Consider the following 20,406-nt stretch of genomic DNA (forward strand, 5'->3'; position numbering starts at 1 on the left):
AAAAGTGTAACTAAATATTCAGGTTTAAAAGCCATTCTCTGTTTAATGAGTGGTATTAGATACTTTCACCTATAGACTGGCATCTAGAGGTTAATCTTGTAAATTACAAGAAAGTAATTCCCTCTCCTTTCTTTTAATAGGAATTAATTGACAGGATTATTATTATTTTTTTATTTTTTAAAAACTTTTTTGTTATGTATAGTTTTTTCCCTGTGATCTAGTGTGAACTATGTTGAGTTTTTATTTGTTTGTTTTTTATTTAAGTATGGAAGCCAGTCATGTTTCATAAACAATGGATTATCTATTAAGCCTTGAGTGGGACTGAGGCTGCGTACTAAATTAAGTGTTTCTCTATTGGTCTTTTCGATCGTTCGAGACACTATAAAGAACGTTGACTCTGTGACTAGGTACGCTTCCTGATGACGTGTCAAACGAAACGTACGTCGAGGCGGTACCTAGTCACGTTCGTACACGTACAGTTCCGGACGTTTTTGGTTGTCGGCTGTTTCTTGGTGGAACGCACGCCCTACACAACGAGGAACTACGCATCTATTACGAAACGATTGTTTTAAGCGAGCAGCCCCAGTGCCAGGTCGGGCACCGGCATATGTAAGCAGCCATTTGGCCTTATGTTTTTTAATTTATTTTTATTATTAAACGGTGTCACACTATATGGATTCTGTTTGCTCTCCTTTTTTTATGACCTGTCTGAATCTATGAGGAGAAGGTTTTTTCCATAAGAGGTCCACCATATTCCATGTGAGCAGTGAATTCACCTGCATAAGCCTATTTGACTATCTTTTTAAGTAAAGTAGTCAACAGCATCTGGTAAGAAGACAACTTTATCTTCCCAGTTGGGGTGTTTTCTGTGTCCAAAAAATTTTTGGTGAAGGGACGTGTCACAACTTTGTAGAAGATTTCAGCCGCCTTCTGGCATATGGATTTAGACTGAGTTTTTCACTGAATGAATCACTGTCTTGGACTGTGGATATTTTAGTTTTTCTAGTATCTAAGTGGGACTTTATTTTTTATTGTATTATCTATATTATTCATTTCTTTGCAAATATTTGTTTTTTAATTCATGGTGATAGGTTGACTATTACTTGAGGCGTTCTATGATTATTAATTTTCACATTTGTATTTGACGTTTTATATTTATAATTTTTTCAGCGCCCCTCCTATTACTTTATTTTCAGCACGACAAGTTTTTTTCTCTTGTTTCTAGGGAGCAGCTATTAGTGTTTCACTTCGTTTATTTGATTCACTGACTATTAGTTTATTCCTTTTTTCACATTTTTATAAGTGGCGCAGAGTTTATTAGCTGCCTTTTTTCAGCTATATTTTCACAATCCAGCAGGTCTCACAAATAAAAACTGTCAGCTTTGGTCAGAGCCACTGTACTAACCATGAAAGGTTAGTCCAGCGATCTCTCATGCTGAGCTGTTGTGCTGTGACGGGGATGCCCCATGCCCACCCCAGAACACTCTGATAACCAATTTCTGCCATTGGCTGAGAGGGCTGATGAGGCGCCTGTGTGGTTTATCAGCATGCACATCCACTAGAATGGCCAGCTTCTTTCCCGACATTCAGCCTGTGTTCTCTTAACTGTCACATCTGCTTATTTCTTCAACCAAACTGTCAAACCATCCAATGGTTGGTGTCATAACTGATCACATGTGCAGCACCATGGCATTTGCAAATCAATTAGAACCACTTCCTTGGCTGTAAAGGATTATACAGATCAGACTGTATAAATGTCAGTGCCTAAAAATGCTTAAAAATAGAGAGCAACTGACGGGGGTGGATCCAGCACCATGGTTGTTATGGTGTCAGGATGATTGAAGCACATTATTTCTATTATTACATTGTTATATAAAATGAAATGGTTTGACTCACCATAATGCAGAAGCAGTGGGAGCCCTGAGTGTGCCACTTTCCACAGTCGCCTGCCACCAGATGTAGATTGTCACTTACTACGTCACCTGCCAAAAGTTGTGGCTTTTCACCTGCCATACATAGCAGATTGTCATTTCCCTCTTCGCCTGTCACCAGATGCAGATTGTCACTTGCCACGGCACCTGCCCCACGTTGCGGATTGTCACTTGCTGTGTCCCAAGGTGAAGTCAAGCAGCAGAGAGATGTAATGTCTCTGCTGCCCACAGCTGGCTGCACAGTGAGTACTGAAATGCAGGGAGGGAGTCGGGCGGTGAGAGATGTCATCTCTGCTCCCCTGTCCGCCGGCCTGCTGTTTGGCCAGCTGCCCGCTCACCCACCGAGCCACCTGCCTGCTCACTCACCAAGCCTCAGGGACACACCGCACATAGGCACAGAGCTTAGGTGGTTAGCTGGAGGTCCCTCCCCATCACCATTTTTCCCTTGGTGTTCGGAAAACTTGTCTAAATTGATTTATGCTGATAGCAGATGAACAAGCAACAGACATAAATGGCACTTGGTGCTCATGAGACAAGTACACACTATAGAAGTATATGCTTTGTTCATATTTTATCTCTAGGGTTTCAAACCACTTTATCTTTATTCATACAGAAATCTAAAAAGACCTTTCTTTACTTTGAAATATCATCTGTGATGTTCATATATGTATCCACATATTTTGTTTATTGTCAAAGTAATGGATTTAATTGTGGAAGGATGAAGTGGGAAAAAAAGTTGACATTCCCTAAAAATTTTATGTGAACACATGGCTTTTTCCATATACAGGGGCTTCCAGATTTCTTATCAAAGAGCTGTCTTACCACAACCTGGAACTGGAGAGAAATCGTATGGAGGAGATGGGAATCAAACGTCAGTGTGTATGGCCCCTCATTGTTATTATGGATGACTCCTGTGTTTTGTGGAATGTACATGGTAAAGCTACAGAGCAGTCAAGGTACGTGAACAAAATTGCATATTAAACTGAACTTGCTAATGAGTAAAAGGAGTAAAACCATGTGTCTATTAAATACGTAGTCCAGTTTTTTGTGGGAAGTGCACAAAATGTTGGCACTATAATACATGAGGTGAGGCCATGCTACAGCTTACACCACACCACAGTAAAGCTTGGTTCACACTGGCATGACCTGAAAGTCACGTGACTTTGCCAGGCAACTTCTGCGTCACTTGGCATGACTTTGCAGCAACTTCAGGGAAAGCCTGTGTAATCTTCCTGTAATGTTGGATCCAAATCACATCAATTAAGATGAGGATCCAACTTCAATTAAAGTCTATAGGCACAAGTCAGAGGCCACCATGAAGTAGTACAGGAACTTTTTCTAAAGTCAAAGCGACTTAAATAGTGCTAATTAAGACCTTTCTTGTTTACTAAAATGGGATTTCACATATAAAGAGACTTGGGTGCGCTTCTAATATGTTGCATTTTCTGTGCCAGCTTGCTCCTTGGCAGTTTTTAGATTGGCATAGCCCATTCAGGGAAGCATTTGAAAAGAACAAAGCCAGTATGACGATGTAGGCACTGGGAATGTTGCATTCTGCTCTATGTGCCTTGTTGGTCCTGGGTGTTCAGGACTGCAGTTTTTTGAAAGGGTTCAATGGTTTGTTGTGCATTTTTTTTTCTTTTTTTCCTAAACTCTATACAGTCTGTAGTAAAGCAGAACATATGATTTTACTTGTGGAAGTTTACCCAAAAAGGTCATGGTGTGAAGTAATTTCCACCTGCTTCAATAGCTTGGCAAAATGGGCATTTTCAATTGCAAGTGCAAAGTTCCATGCAGCACAGCATGCCTATGGAATGTCACTAGAAATGTTCTATGTCTGACCAGGTATGCTATGACCACCTCATGTCATTTGCAGAGTGGAGGGGCTGGGGCTCTTGTATTAGTGCAGCCTTTCTCAACCTTTTCAACAGAGGAACCCTTGAAATAGTTCTCCAGTCTCGGGGAACCCCTGCTAAAAATTAGAAATCTACAACTCCTGATACATTAGGGTGATGGTCAGTGGGAAGAATTACCTCCTTACAGATAGCTGAAAAGATCAATGGTGTCGATGGGAACTTATCCGAGAGGCAGAAATGACCCAATGCTGAAGGAACCCATAGCAACCTCTGGAGGAACCCTAGGGTTCTGCGAAACCCTGGTTGAGAATAACTGTATTAGTATGTGTTGTTGGACCTGACGCTTTCTACTCTAATCAACTACAAAAACTAAGAAACAAAGTTGTTATATGGATCACTGATCGTTATCAGGGCTGAAACAACTCAATGACATTGATTTATGAAAACGGTTGTTAACTTTTTCCATTATCCATTAGTTGATTAGCAGATTAGTTGGCCTGCATGCAAAATGCAGTATTTGTTACATATCAGAAAATACAGTTCAGTACACTGTCCATACATGTCAGTATACACAGTGCAGCACACATACAGTTCAGTACACCATTCATACATGTCAGTAAGTGCCTGAGAACTTGTGAATGTGTGAGGAGCAATGCCTCGTGGGTAGGGATGTACAGATACCCTTTGAGTATGCGTACCGATACTGTTCAGTCAACTACGCGCTGGTACAAAATACAGATACTTTGCAGTGCGATTTGCATCCATACAAAATAATGCAAAGAATTGCATGCGCTTTGAATAGGAATGCAATGCTATTCCTGTCCAAATCACGTGCAGTTTCCCCACCGCTCCTGTGGGAACCCAGGCTTGTCAGTGATTTCTGCCTGGGTTTACACAGTAGCAAAGCGGAAAACTGCATGCAATTTGGACAGGAATCACACCACATTTCTTTTCAAATTGCATGCAATTCTTTACAGTTTGATTTGCACCCATTCATTATGTATGGACGCAAATCACATCACTAAGTATTGGTTTCGGTATCGGGTGCACTTTCACAAGTACTTGTAAAAATACTCTGTATCGGTGCGCCCTACGTGTGGGACATGTAGTCCTGGACAAGGGAAGGAGATAAGTGATTCTAAAGGCAGAAGGCTTTTTACCTTGCTATAGGGGCACTCTGTACTATACTTTGTGGCTTGCTATAGGGGTACTCAAAAGGCAGGATTAGCCAGAAGCGCTAGCGAGGGACCTAAGAAGAGGAAAATCAGGGCTGTTCTATGCTAAACTATTAGAGAAGGTAAGTATGATGATAAAAAAGAAAAGTCCAATGTTTACAATCACTTAAAGGGGGTCTGTGCAGTGAAGATCAGCATCTGAACCAGCTGATAAGCTGGAAGTAATAAAAGGCATTATAATAACATTTAAAGTAAAAGTTTACAGGTATTGTGCATTTTATTTAAAATAATTGTATCCAAGCAAAAAGTCTAAGCATTTTGTACTACTTTAATATAAAATATTTATATTCCCCCCCTTTATATAGCTTCATGCTCAGTAAAAATACTACTACTTCTAGGGAGATTATAATATTTAAAAAAAAAAATATATATATATATATATATATATATATATATATATATATATATATATATATATATATATATATATATATATATATTAAATGACATGTTCAAAAGACACATTATGCCTTATAGATTATATGTTGGGGTGTTTTCTTTCCAAAACAGGGTCATTTTTGGGGCGTTTCCATTGCCCTGGGCCTTCAAAAAGTCCAAGAGGTAGTCAAGGAATTATATATGTAATTTTATGCTCCAAGAATGCCTGGAGGTGCTCCCTGCATGTTGGGCCTTTTGTATGTGGCCAGGCTGTGTAAAAGTCTCACATGTGGTATCGCTATACTCGGGAGAAGTAGTATAATGTGTTTTGGGGTGTAATTTGTGGTATGCATATGCTGTGTGTGAGAAATAACCCGCTAATATGACAATTTTGTGGGGAAAAAAAATCTTTATTTTGCAAAGAATTGTGGGAAAAATTACAACTTAAAAAAACCAACCATGCCTCTTACTAAATACCTTAGAATGTCTACTTTCCAAAAAGGGGTAATTTGGGGGCTGTTTGTACTTTCCTGGCCTGTTGGGGTCTCAAGAAATGAGGCACCATACCTTGTGGACTCTCTAACTTTCACACAGACCAAATAATATACACCAATTTGGGTTATTTTTATTAAAGATATGTAGCAGTATAAATTTTGGCCAAAATTTATGAAGCAAAATTACTAATTTGCAAAATGTTATAACAGGAATGAAGAAAAATGTATTTCTTTTATAGCGCAAAAAATAAATAACCCGGTGGTGATTAAATACCACCAAAAGAAAGCTCTATTTGTGTGAAAAAAAGAACACAAATTTCATATGGGTAGAGTGTTGCATGACTGAGTAATTGTCATTCAAATTGTGAGAGCACCGAAAGCTGAAAATTTGGTCTGGTTAGGAAGGATGTTTAGGTGCCCAGTGGGCAAGTGGTTAAATAAAAAAAATGTTGGTCTGAGTCAGATATAGTCCAGATTGAACTTCTAATAGTATATACATACTTCTGTCTTTTAATTTCAAGTACTTCAAGACAGTGTCATAGTAATTGAAGCGCATCAACTATACGGAAACTCCTATTAAAGCAGCTATTATGAAGATCAGTTAATTTTAGAATACATTTAATTCAGTGACTATACAAAATGTTACTTTCACATTTTCACCAGATCTTTAAAGAACATGAGCTATGGCACTGTAGTATAAAGTCCATAAGCTTTATAGATGCAAGCTTGATACACATTACAAACGTGAGGAATCATGAGTGGGTTTAGCAAAGTTGATTGTGCACCACACTTTCACAACTCGGTGGTGTTCTATACTGATGATGAATTACAATACAGCTATACTGGCATATTCTAAAACTGGATCTGGATATTTCTAGTCCATTTACAGAGACTGATTCCGGTATCAAGAATGTCTCTCTGAAGTATGTGCTACAGCACATGGAAGCTACACCAAAGATCACCAACTATGCAATGCTGGGGATCCAGAAGTGGAACCGCAAGCTTAATTCCAGCTTCCCCAAGCGTTCCTTCTCCAGGTGCCATGTTCATGACTTTATAATGCTCAACGTGGACCTGACCCAGAATGTGCAGTATGATCTTAACAGGTAAGTGGCTTTAGGGTAATGTATATTCTCATAAGGATGAAAAAGTTCTTGGTTTTGACTGGTCCAGGCAGGAGGCTTTGTCTGACAAAGGACAGTGAGGATGGGGTACCCGTAGAAGCAAGCATGACAACTTGGGACAATTTTAAGATGGGAGTTAAACCATAATTGAGAAAAAGAAATTGCCTATGTAAATGAACAATATAAACCTGGGCTCAGGTGTGCTATCTAGCCTACCTCTGCTGTGTACTATCACTAGGGATATATGAAAACTCTAGTTGCTTGTTTAGTTCTATTAAAATAATGCCTGAATAAAGGTAACATGAGTAAATTTTAACTCTGGGAAATCTGTATGGACATGTAATACCAATAAACACAAACAACCAAAAATGACAAACTAGTATAAACAAGTGTAATCTTAATAAACCTATCATCAATGTGCAAAATCAAATTTTAAAAAGTGTTTATACTGATCCAGAATCAGTGTAGTGGAGTTTTGCTACTATAAGCACTAAAGATGCATTTAAAAGCCAACTTTTTTTTTTTTTTTGTATTGTGGGAAAGCAGTAAAACTTTCCTCATGGGTTTCTTCTTTCTTCCTTTTTCCTTCTTCTTTCTTCTTTCTTTCTTCTTTCTTTCTTCTTTCTTTCTTCTTTCTTTCTTCTTTCTTTCTTTCTTCTTTCTTTCTTTCTTCTTCCTCCTTCTTTCTTCTTCCCCCTTTTTTTCTTTTTAATTTTTTTCTTTCTGTGCCCCATGCTACAGACAAAATCGGTGGTGGGCACAGTCGTTATGGGATGGGAAGAGACAACTCGCCATAAAGGCATTGTCAGAACTCTTCCTGTAGGAAAATAGATGGCAATTGAAACCCAACAGACTCCAACTCTTCCCTGCTCTGACAATACCTTTTAATATGTTTTGGTTAAAATTGAGCATAAAATTGTGTAGTAAGTTGTAGGGAGCAGACAGATTGAGTCAGACTAATCATTCTAAGCTGTTCTTACAGGGACGTGGTGAGTTACAAGTCAGTTTCCTTTACGCTGTGTAAGCTGCTTTATGAAGGAAAGACTGTCCTTTAATTTCTACAGGAAGTAAATTTTTGGTGATATGGCTTATTATTCCAGGTACTTCTGTGAAGACGTAGATTTCAACCTTAGAGCAAATAGTGGAGGTTTGCCGATTTGCCGCTTCAACAACTTCAGCCTAATGAAGAAGCATATACATGTGGGAGGACACAAGGACTTCATTGTAAAGCCCAAAGTCATGGTATGTCATGCTGGTAATTTCATAATATAAAGAGATATATGCATTACTAAGGTTTGTAACCTTTTTTTAAAATCATTATTAGCACTATGGTGAATAGTTCCTCCTACATATGGACTGGTACTTTTGCAACCAGCACAAATATTTGGAGTAGTAGTAGAACCAATGGCAACCCACAGTAAAAAATCAGCTCAATAGTCAGTTATTTCTGGGTTATTTTTTATGGTGGGAGGGATCACGAAATTGCCTAATATTCCTTACCTCAGGCCTTAAAATTGGGCAGAACTGAGTCACTGGTGGTCAGCTTGGGACTTGTGTCAATGGGCAAATGCAGCTTGCTTTCAGGTGCCCGTCAAATGCATTTGACATCAGTTTAAGAGGCTTCTGAAACCTTCAAAGTTTGACAGGTGTATATGACCTGCAGTTGACTTGTTTCTGACCTACTTTTAACCTTATAAACTGCATCAACCTGCTTGCTTCAGGATGCTTTTACATTCCCAATGGCTTGTCTAGAGGAAGAAGCAGTTTTGATGTGAACAAAAACAGAAATGTGTTTTTTTTTTTTTTGTTTTTTTTAAAGCTATTTCTAGAAAATACCATGATCCTATGATCTCCAAAATTAACAAGTTTTGGTTTGGCAGAAATGCAACACCCAACCCCCAGGGACCTGTTTTAACCACACAAAGCAGTTTTGTGACCTGAGTGGTGTGTACTGGGAAAGTGTCTCTTGCTAACCTACCTAACCACTCCTACTCTCATATATCCATAGCAAAAAGGCTCTAGGAGAGCTCTTTGTGGTAACACAGGAAGTATGAAGAAGACTTAACCACTTTCAGACCGGACCAATTTGCTGGTCAAAGACCAGACCACTTTTTGCGATTCGGCACTGCGTCGCTTTAACTGACAATTGCGCGGTCGTGCGACGTGGCTCCCAAACAAAATTGACGTCCTTTTTTCCCACAAATAGAGCTTTCTTTTGGTGGTATTTGATCACCCCTGCGGTTTTTATTTTTTGCGCTATAAACAAAAATAGAGCGACAATTTTGAAAAAAACGCATTATTTTTTACTTTTTGTTATAATAAATATCCCCCAAAAATATATAAAAAAACATTTTTTTCCCTCAATTTAGGCCGATACGTATTCTTCTACATATTTTTGGTAAAAAAAATCGCAATAAGCGATTATTGATTGGTTTGCGCAAAAGTTATAGCGTTTACAAAATAGGGATAGTTTTATAGCATTTTTATTAATAATTTTTTATTATTTTTTTTTTTACTAGTAATGGCGGCGATCTGCGATTTTTATTGTGACTGCGACATTGTCGGGGACCCATCGGACATTTTTGACACATTTTTGGGACCATTGTCATTTATACAGTAATCACTGCTATATAAATGCAGTGATTCCTGTGTAAATGACACTGGCAGTGAAAGGGTTAACCTGTGGGTGGCAGTGTAGGGGTTAAGTGTTTCTAGGGGTGTGTTACTAACTGTGGGGGGGTTGGGCTTTCATTTAGTGTACACTGATCTCTGCTCCAATCACATGGAGCAGAGATCAGCGTCACTAGTTGCTAGGCAGAATGGGAAAATGTTGTTTTATACAGCATTTCCTCCATTCGGCCGCTCCGTGAGACGATCGCGGGGATGCCCGCGGCGATCGAGTCCGCGGGTCCCGCAACCGGACTCACGGGGGTCCCGACCAGCGCGGGAGCGCGCCGCCAGCGGCGCGCTCCCGATGGCACGGCGGCAACGAATATTGGACGTACATGTACGCCAATATGCCTGCCCGTGCCATTCTGTCGACGTACATCGTCGTGCGCTGGTCGGGAAGTGGTTAAGCCAGCTCTGAATTTTTTACCAGATCAACATCAAATGGATATCCTAAAACATAATTAAGGAGAAGTATTGCCAACGTTTTTTTGTCTGTATTCATTGGATCACAGGAGTGCAGTCCTGCATGCCTGTGATCAGTTTTCAACCAACAAAGGGTTGATGTCACAGACCCGGTCCAGGCTCTTAAAAGATCCTGACTGTGCGTGGGGTGCGCCCAGAAGCCTGGACTGGCAGCTGGCTCACCCTCAATGGATGGCTGAAGGCCTGAGTCAGATGCTCTTGTCTCCTGCACAGCCCAGTACACCAGTGAGCACTGGAGGGGCAGACCAGAGATTCAGTGATGGACAGACCAAAAAGGAGCAAATGAGAGCTTATTTTGGGGATTTACCTACACTTTTTAACAAGCTGTACTGTACACTGCATGTTTGAGACTCCTTGGTCTTGGGCCATCTAATTACTAGAAAGAAGATCATGCCCCCTTGGGATTCTAGCATGTAAATTGTCCTGGAGGTCTGCAACCACTAAACCCTTCTGGAGATATATATTTTTAAAGCATTTATGTTAAAATTTGAACAATCATTGTTTTGTTTGTATATAGACAAAGCGGTATCCTTATGGTGTGTTTCTTCTCTATTGTGTAGATAACAGAAAGTGCTGGTCCCATCTCCCCTATGCAGTACGTGTGTGCTCCAGACAGTGAGCAGACACTCCTGGCAGCTCCAGCTCAGTTCCTGCTGGAGAAGTTTCTTCAGTACAGTGCTCACAAATTGTTTCCAAAGGCCGTGACCAATCCGAGGAACCCACTATTGGCTGTAGACTGCTACCTGAACCTAGGACCTGAGGTAAGCACCATTCTATATGCCTTCTTCCTATGAGCTTGTAGGCCTCATTCACATAGGTGCTAAAGCCGGTTCGTCATGAATTGGGCGTGTGGCTGGATCCGCCAGGTGCTGCATGCGGACATCTTATGCAATTCTAAGGACTCTAAAAACACAGCTGCTTTTCCTAATTTTACAGGCATGTGGATGAGCTGCTTAGAATGCACACTATCAGCGTACAGGGGACACCTGCCACCGTATGCTTGTCAGATGACGAGTGGCTGTGTCCATACACTTAGGCTTTCTGCAGGCAGCACCTAGCAGCTTCAGTCACACAAACGGCTGATTCACGTTGTACAGGCCTCAACACCCATGTGAATGAGGCCTTGGCATTGAATTCTTGAACGTTTTATGGTTTTCAATTTTCTTGTGATACACGCCTTTTGTTTTTTTTACATATTTTCAGTACTCCCAAACTTTTTCGAAATCTGTTATGGTTAAAATTGTTTATTGATGCCAATTTTTTTTTATCATTTTGTCATTTATCTTCTAACTCAAATTACATAGTCTGTGTTACTGTAGCTGTCTTCTGATAAAAAATTACACACTAACTTTCTTCATTAAGTCATCTTATAAAATGAGCTGTTGATATTCCACATTTCAGGTGACTCTGTGCTATGTGAGCTCCAGACCACACTCAGTAAATGTGAACTGCGACGGACTGGCATTCAGTGGACTTCTGCTCTATTTGTGTGACTCCTTTGTCTGTGCAGGAATGTTGAAGAAATTCAGGTTTCTCAAAGGTACGTGCTTCACTTTAACCACTTGATTGGACAGGTTTATACTACAGTATCAAAGCCACCTGGACCAGATGGCTAACACCCGAGGGTCTTTAAGGAACTCGTCAGGTGATAGCCAGACCTTTGTTCCTAATTTTTATGGACCATTTACTGACTGGAATGGTACCAGCTGAGAAAAGCCAATGTAGCACTAATATTTAAAAAAACGGCAGAATTCTATCCATGGGAACTACATGCCAATTAGCCTAACATCAATGTCTGCAAGCTATTGGAGGGGATGATAAGGGACTATATACAAGATTTTAGTAATGTAAAAGTATCATTAGCAGTAATCAGCATGCATTCATGAAGAATCGCTTTTGCCAGACCAATCTGTTAACCTTCTATGAAGAAGTGAGCTGCCATCTAGATAAAGGAAGGCCTGTAGATGTGGTTTTGCAAAGGCATTCGATACAGTTCCCCACAAACGTTTACAAACTAAGGTCTGTCGGCATAGACCATAGGGTGAGTACCTGGATTGAAAACTGGGCGAGTCCAAAGGGTGTTGATGGGGGGTACTCGGAATGGTCTGGTGTGGAAAGTGGGGTCCCCCAGGGTTCTGTCCTGGGACCAATCCTGTTTAATGTATTCATAAATGATCTGGAGGATGGGATAAACCGCTCAATCTGTTTTTGCGGAAATGCAATGCTAAGCAGGGCAATAACTTCTACGCATGATGTGGAAACCTTGCAAAAAGACCTAAGAAAAATAATGGGGTGGGCAACTACATGGGAAAATTAGGCTTAATGTTGAAAAATGCAAGGTAATACATTTGAAGGCCAAAAATATTAATGCCAGTTACCCGCTAGGGAGAAGAATCTCTGGGGGAATCTAGGATGGAAAAAGACCTGGGGGTTTAATAGATGACAGGTTCCGCAATGGCATGCAATGCCAGGCTGCTGCAAGCAAAGCCAACAGAATTTTGGCATGCATTAAACACGGGATTCACGCCAGAGATAAAACAATAATTCTCCCACTCTACAAGACTCTGGTTCGGCCGCATTTTGAGCATGCCGTCCAGTTCTCTCCAGCACACCCCTCCTGAGAAGGGCAACAAAGCTAATAAAGGGACTGGAGGACCTCCGCTATGGGGAAAAACTACAAGCATCTGGAGAGGAGACACTTGAAAGGGGATATGATATTAATGTACAAATACCGTACTGGTGACCCTAGCATAGGGAAAAAACTTTTCAGTGGAAGCAACCACTTCAGCCCCGGAAGATTTGGCTGCTCAATGACCAGGCCATTTTTTGCGATTCATTTTAACTGACAATTGCACAGTCGTGTGACACCGTACCTAAACACAATTTATGCCCTTTTTTTCTCCCACAAATAGAGCTTTCTTTTGGTGGTATTTGATGATCTCTTCGGTTTTTAGTTTTTACTCTATAAACAAAAAGAGCGGCAATTTAGAAAATAAAACACTTTTTTGTACTTTTTTGCTATAATAATTATCCCCAATTTTTTTTTTTAACAAAAAGCTAATATTTTTAATCAGATTAGGCCAAAATGTATTCTTCTACATATGTCTGGTAATAAAAATACGCAGTAAGCGTATATTGACTACACAATAGGGGATAGATTTATGGATTTTCTTTTCTTTTACTAGTAATGGTGTCGATCTGCGATTTATATCAGGACTGCGACATTATGGTGGACACATCGGACACTTTTGACACATTTTTGAAACCATTGACAATTATACAGCGATCAGTGCTATAAAAATGCACTGATTACTGTGTAAATGTCACTGGCGGGGAAGGGGTTAACTCTAGGGGCGATCAAGGGGTTAACTGTGTTCCCTGACTGTGTGTTTTAACTGAGGGGGGAGGGGACTGACTATAGGAGATGAAAGATCATGGTTCCTAGCTATTAGGAGCTCACGATCTGCCTCTTCTCTCCTCACAGAACAGGGATTTGTGTGTTTACACGCGCACGCGTCCCTGTTCTGCCTCTTGTGCCCACTATTGCCGACGGTTATCACGGCCGCCAGCCACGAGCAACTGCACCCCCGCAATGCAGCGGGCAGGCGTGGGCATGCCTGCTATCCCGCTTAAAGAAGCCGACGTACAGCTACGACTGTTTGCAGGATTGTGCCAACCTGCCGCAGTATGACGCCGGTTGGTTGGCTAGTGGTTAAAAAGACACATGGCCACTCACTAAAATTAGAAGAGAAGCTGTTTAACCTTAAACTGCATGAAGGGTTCTTGGCAGAGCAGTAAGAATGTGGAATTCTCTTCCACAAGCATTGGTATCAGAAGGGAGCATTGATGATTTCAAAAAGCTTTTAGGCACCTTAATGACCACACAAATAGGAAACATAAGGGGAATACAAAGACACTGAATTTCAAAAGAGCCAACTTCCCTAAACCACGAGCCTTGCTGGAAGGCATAACTTCTTAGAAACAAAGCACACGGAGGAGAGATGGGTTTGCTTTAAGCGCATACTAAATAAGAGCATTAGCCAATGCATCCCATTGTGTAATACATTTAAGAGTGAACAAAAGTCCCGGATGGCTTAACTCCAATGAAAATAGGTATGGATGATTCCATGCAAGGAATAAGTACCAGCAGGAAAAAATGAAGTAAATGGAATAAGAGAATAAAAGAATATAAAGAGAACTGCTGCCCCTACTAATTACTACCATCTGAGTGGAGTAAATGATTGAAGAGAAAGTGAAGTAGATATGGCGCTGTTCTGTTAATTCATGCAACATGCAAATTATAATGTGACAAGTGATATGTTAAATTATAATTCTATAACTCAATTGAGAAAGTGATGTAGCCCTAATCAAAATGTCAGATAATCCACCAATATTAATAAATTCATACTAACCATACACAAGTGCTCAGAAAACAATCATGCTGTATGCAGTTGATAATATTGTAGGCAATCACCTGCCTTGAAAGTAAAAAAGTGACAGTAGTGAAAGTATATAAATAAGTAAATGAGTTTAAAAGTTGATGATCCCAAAAAATTCTAAAAATGTAAAAAATTGCAGGATGATAAATATGCCCACATAAATAAAATAAAGCCACAATAAAAAAATGCGGTCCAATTATTCCACGCTAAAGTTCAAAAATTGGTTTTCAATTAAGTGCTCTTGTGAGAAATAACACTGATCTAGTTCACTTTTCAAAAGGTGATCCCAGCATACGTGTCTTATCCATGATCCTATTGTGGCTGTACTCACCAGAATTTTCTCCCACTGTGTAGCACTCTAAAGGCTGGCCGGTCCACGATAATATGACAGTACTCCCATCATATACCATATGCCATGTAAAGGAGAGAGGGATCCCAATAGTGTAATACTATTTCAAACTTTTTATTTCATTAAAAGTGATAAGGTACTCACATTCAATACAAAACAGTAAAGCATATAATGCTGATACTAGCGCCGACAACCGGAAGTGATGCAAAAACATATTCTGACTCTGCTCGTTTCGTCACTGACGTCATCTGGAGCGTGATGACGCCAGAGTGACTTCCGGTCATCGGCGCTTGTGTCAGCATTATATGCTTTACTGTTTTGTATTGAATGTGAGTACCTTACCACTTTTAATGAAATAAAAAGTTTGAAATGGTATTCCACTATTGGGATCCCTCTCTCCTTTACATGGCATATGGTATATGTACCGACCTATGAACATAGATGATGTCTGATATCAGAAAATCACCAGCACTGTTGCACATGTGCCAGGATCCCCTGTATGCGTGCAGACATGCCGCAGGTCTGTGCCAGGTTCCAGATACTCAGAATAGCCCTGTGGCATATCTGCACATGCACTAAATTGTTAAAGATGGTGGCATTGTGGTGATGCCAATTTACATATTACAGGACCTTGCAGCTTTTTTTTTTTTAACATAATTTTTGTCCAGTGCAATCTCTCATGCTGCAGTATGTATGGGGTGGGGTTTCTGGTGACCAAGAAAGAAGGTTGTGCATGAATCAATAATACACACTGACCTGTATTGGACCATTCAGAAAAATAAGACTATCAGCATCTATAGGTATTTAGCTAGCGTATGAGCTAGGGACATAATATGAATGCTGGTGGTTTTATGCTAAACACATTGTATTCCTCTTACTTGCAGGTGCTACACTCTGTGTTATATGTCAGGACAGAAGTTCTCTTCGGCAAACCATTGTACGTTTGGAGCTGGAGGATGAATGGCAGTTCCGACTGCGAGATGAGTTCCAGACTGCTAACAGCATCGATGACAAACCACTCTATTTCCTTACTGGACGACACATTTGAATGTTGGGAGGCTTTAATTTATTTTTTTAATTTTTTGCAATGAAGTACCTGAAAAGTGGCTGTAAAAAGGTCATTCTGAAGCAAGTGCAAAGAAATTGGTGGATTCAGATTTACTTGCTTCTGATTAATGGATGGACCATGTCCACATAACCAAGATTACCTTTTTGTCCATCTGAGTGCTACTGTTGGACAGATGAACACTTCAGTGCTTTTTATTTACATTATTTGCTTTACTTTCATGAATTCTCATCCTGAGTCTTTGGACCAATGCATTTGCAGGCTGATTATCAACTTTTTATGAGCACAAAAAGGACTAGTTGAGCAATCTTTCTTCTTTACTAATGATGTTTTTAATGCAAATTGTGGCCAAGCAAGACGTCCTGCGAGACACCATGCTCAATGACAGCTCTTTATCTGTCAACATTTAAATGCGTTTCCAGAGCCTTTACATTTGTTAAGAGATAAGTGTGCCAAATATATTTTTAGAGTTCATTTTTATTCTTGTATTCTCAGTATTGCTGACGAACCGTACATGATCTCAATGATCAATCTATACATAAAAATCATGATTGTGTCAACATATAAGGACCTATTTTATTGACATCCTGTCCAGCGTGTGCACTTTTCCTTTTTTTTTTTTTCCCAGACAAAATGCATCAATTCGGACATTTCATCTAGCCACTTGTTGCATTTATCTATTACTGCACGAGCGTGCTGTTTACTAAATGTAAAAAAAAGGTTGCAAACATTTTATTCTTGTATAGGGCTGCCGAATGTTAGGATTCCTTATAGTGCCGCCCTAGAGTGTTTACGGCTTCTCCGTAGGGTTCTTCCCTTCCCTCACATAATGCTAGATAAAAGCTGCACAGATTCTTCATCTTAAAAGCAACTTCCTTGTAAAAGACGTAGATTAAAAGGTTATATTTTGTTCCCACTCTTTAAATCACATTCTAAGTGTGTTTCAAGAAAAGAAATGTATTGCTATCCAAGGCAAAAAGAGATCTATATTTTTTTGCATGCCTTTCTGACATTGTTTATATGATTTCATTCATGAGAAATCCAACAGTGAAACACATATTAGATAGGCCTGACTTGAGGCACTTATTAGTTTTATATAACCGTAAATGCACATAAGACAAGTGTACACCTCTGTTATTTTAAAACGGAAGCCTGACATTGAAATGTTATAAAGAAATGCATATCGTTTTAATAGGAAAAAGTATAGTGTATTCATGAATGTGAAACTTTTTTTCCTTTACTTGTCCAAATAGAAGATGCACACACACTTTTTGAAAACACTTAATATAAACCTGTCAGGATAGAAATATGGGCAATGCTGACTTTTTTTTTTTTTTAAATACATGATCCAGGACTAGCATGTATGTCCTTTCTTTGCTGTCTGGAGTGTTTCTGGCCTAGAACAAGAATGTGTACATCAGGTGTCTGCCACAACCTTGTTCTGAGTCACTTACCAGCTAGCATAGGCAAGATGAGATGGAGGGTCCTAAAAAAATGTGCAGGTATGGCAGCATCCACGTGTCTTTTTTATATTTTTTTATTTGTTGTTGTGTTTTTTTATTTTTTTTATTTGTTGTTGTGTTTTTGTTTTTTTTATTTGTTGTGTTCTTCTTCTTTTTTTTTTTTTTAAAGGCCAAAGTGAAATGGGCCAAACGTTTGTATTCCATTTTACACGCTAAGCATGCAGGTAACCATCTATGTTCTTACTATTTCACTTTTTAAGTAACATTTTTAGCTTCAGTTGGAAATGGTGTTAAGCTATTGCAGAAGAAATGTTTACAAATTAGAACAAAATATTTAATATATAAGAAAAGAATTGCGTACTTGTAATATATGTCACATTGATTGGTGTTGCACATATTCGTGTTTGTTTAGCTTTTTTTTTTTTTTTTTTTCTTTAATACTTTGCAAAATAGTCTTGGCTTTGGTGCACTCCTGATTGTGTGTTTTTGGACTGTTAAAGAACAATGGGGTCACCGTTAGTTTTGGCCTGTAAGGCAATCAATTTCCAGACTGGGATTTTTCCTTGCAGGATGAAATGCTACATGGGCCAGGTGTGGCAGAGATAAAAGAACAATATTTTAACTTTCTTTCTGTATTGTGAGAGTATACTGTGTTTGTATTGCATTTCGCTTGGGTCCTTTCTGTTAGTTGTTCCACATAGTTGTATGTTTTTCCTCCAGCCTGTTAGGTTTTCAATTTGCACTAAATTACTTCATTTATAGAGTGAGGAAAAACATTCATCCTGTGGGCCTGTTGTAACACAAAATGGCATCTCTAATCTTTGTAACTTTTTATACCCATTTTCTAATTTTATGATTTGTTTGTGAAACACTACACAAATTGTTTTGACATAACAGATCTGTCACCAAAGAGAGCTTGGACATGCAATGTTTTTAATGGTGTTCTCGTGCTTTTCACAAAACATGGCTTATACTATGCCAAGGTTGCCTCAGTCATGAATGATGCCGATATTGAATGTAATCAGAGTCCGTTATATTAGCACCAAGCTTATTTTGTTATAATGTATACAAATTGTTTTTACGTGATGAAAAATTTAAATATGCTGCTTAAAAAGGGACTTTATTAACCAAAAACTTGGTGAATTTGGCATCACTAGTCAGTCTACCTCATGCTGTATTGTTTGCATATTGGTAATTTGATCAGTTAATTGAACTGTTGTTGTTATTAAAGTTATTTACCAAAATGTCTGTGGAAATTCTTGTGCTGATAAAGTCTGATTTTTATTTACCTGCTTTTTCAACCTCTGTACTAAAAACAGTGAAGAGGTGGGCAGAAATGTACCTAGTGCTCTTTATAAACCACACTGGACAAAGCACTATTAGTCAGTTAAGGAATACAAATAATAAAGCGCTTACAGACAAAAGTAAATATAGTGAGTAGCAGTGAAAACACAGTGGATGACAGGTCTGTCTCTGCTCACTGTGCATAGACGGACCAGTCGGAGCCCTGCTGTCGTCTATGCGTTAAACGGCCCGCCTGTCCAATTTTCATCCAATCGGCCAGCCAGATGGAAAATAGGGTTTCCATCCATCTGGACTTAATGGATCGGATAGCAGCGGGCGTTATTGGACATGTCAATGCTGACATAGAGGTCAACGGAGGCTCCGATCAGGTCCACCTGAAAAACTGACAGGCAGACCTGATTGGAAAGCCAGTGTGAAATCTTGGGGTCCTGCTGGCATTCTAATGTAAACAACTTGCAGGTGTTTCTAAACTATTTGAAACCGACTGAAACCTAACTCTGCTGTGGTCCAAAAAAAATAAAAAATTCACAGCATAAGCTTCTAGAGAGGTCGGAGATGGCATTTGTTACTGCATGTTAATACTTGATTGTTCCTATACTGAGCATAGGTGCGTTTTAAACAGTTCAGACAAGATATTTTAAAATGTAAATTCATCATTTTCAAAGATTGGATGGGGAATCCATTCCCATTAGGAGCACAATGGCTGACCAGGACTCAGTATAAATAGCTGGGGCTTGGTGGCGTAAGCCACAGAGGCAAGGGACGCTGCGAAGACTCCGTGGCGTAATCCACAGAGGCAAGGGATGCTGCGAAGACTCCGTGGCGTAAACCACAGAGGCAAGGGACGCTTCGAAGACTCCGTGGCGTAAGCCACAGAGGCAAGGGACGATGCGAAGACTCCATGGCGTAAGCCACAGAGGCAAGGGACGCTGCGAAGACTCCATGGCCAATGGCACTGAAGTTAATGGAGTCAGTGTGTCTGCCTGTTTAGTAAAGGTGGGAGCCCTTAGGTCAAGGCAGAGGTTCTAAGAAGCCACCAGCAGGCGTCGCATTTTGCTGCAGATGACTCCCAGGTTGCTATCCTCAGACTCACCCAAGCAGGCATCAAGTCTCTTGTAGCACCGTGATACTGGGCTCAGGGGGCAAGTCTGGAGTGTATAGAAGACAGTGAAGAGGGACCAGGTGCAGATATTGCTTACAAGTTACTGGCAGGAACATGCAAAGACTGGCCGGGGTGCACAAGAGCTCTCAGGTTCAGGTACGCTGGTTACAGGCTTGACTGCTGGCTGCAAAACACTGGTACTGGTTGCCAGCCTGGAAAAGGGAAATGCTGGAATCAGGAATATGCAGGAACGCTTTCCTGGTTGCTGATTAGCTAGATGCCAATAGCCTCGTACATTGAAAAGACCAAGTTCTGGAAACAGGTTAGTGTAATTCTCTTTCTCCCCCCCCCCCCCCCCCCCCCTTTTAATGCTTCTCATCACCCTTGCATCTGTATCATTTGTTCACACACCCCATAAACCCTACACAGCCTTTTCCTTCTCATCGCACTTGCTTCCATGTAAAAAACAAACTCCCTTGGGCAAGAGGCCTTGTATAGTAGCATCCATCCC

General features: G+C 40.0%; 1 protein-coding gene across 1 annotated transcript in view; it reads left to right on the forward strand.

The window, feature by feature from the left end:
- The window catches only part of GREB1L (GREB1 like retinoic acid receptor coactivator), a 192,644-nt gene extending 173,912 nt beyond the window's left edge, over positions 1 to 18,732 (forward strand). Inside the window, exons 29-34 of the mRNA XM_077492552.1 lie at positions 2,719 to 2,887; positions 6,773 to 7,000; positions 8,119 to 8,260; positions 10,732 to 10,932; positions 11,573 to 11,711; positions 15,844 to 18,732. Of these exons, the coding sequence (XP_077348678.1) occupies positions 2,719 to 2,887; positions 6,773 to 7,000; positions 8,119 to 8,260; positions 10,732 to 10,932; positions 11,573 to 11,711; positions 15,844 to 16,007 (1,043 nt within the window). The 3' untranslated portion in view covers positions 16,008 to 18,732. The remainder of the gene's footprint in view (positions 1 to 2,718; positions 2,888 to 6,772; positions 7,001 to 8,118; positions 8,261 to 10,731; positions 10,933 to 11,572; positions 11,712 to 15,843) is intronic.
- The last annotated feature ends 1,674 nt before the right edge of the window (positions 18,733 to 20,406 follow it).

Source organism: Lithobates pipiens, unplaced genomic scaffold (genome assembly GCF_037356315.1).
Source record: "Lithobates pipiens isolate NorthernLeopardFrog02 unplaced genomic scaffold, aLitPip1_a1.2 Scaffold_19, whole genome shotgun sequence".
Classification (NCBI taxonomy): Eukaryota; Metazoa; Chordata; class Amphibia; order Anura; family Ranidae; genus Lithobates; species Lithobates pipiens.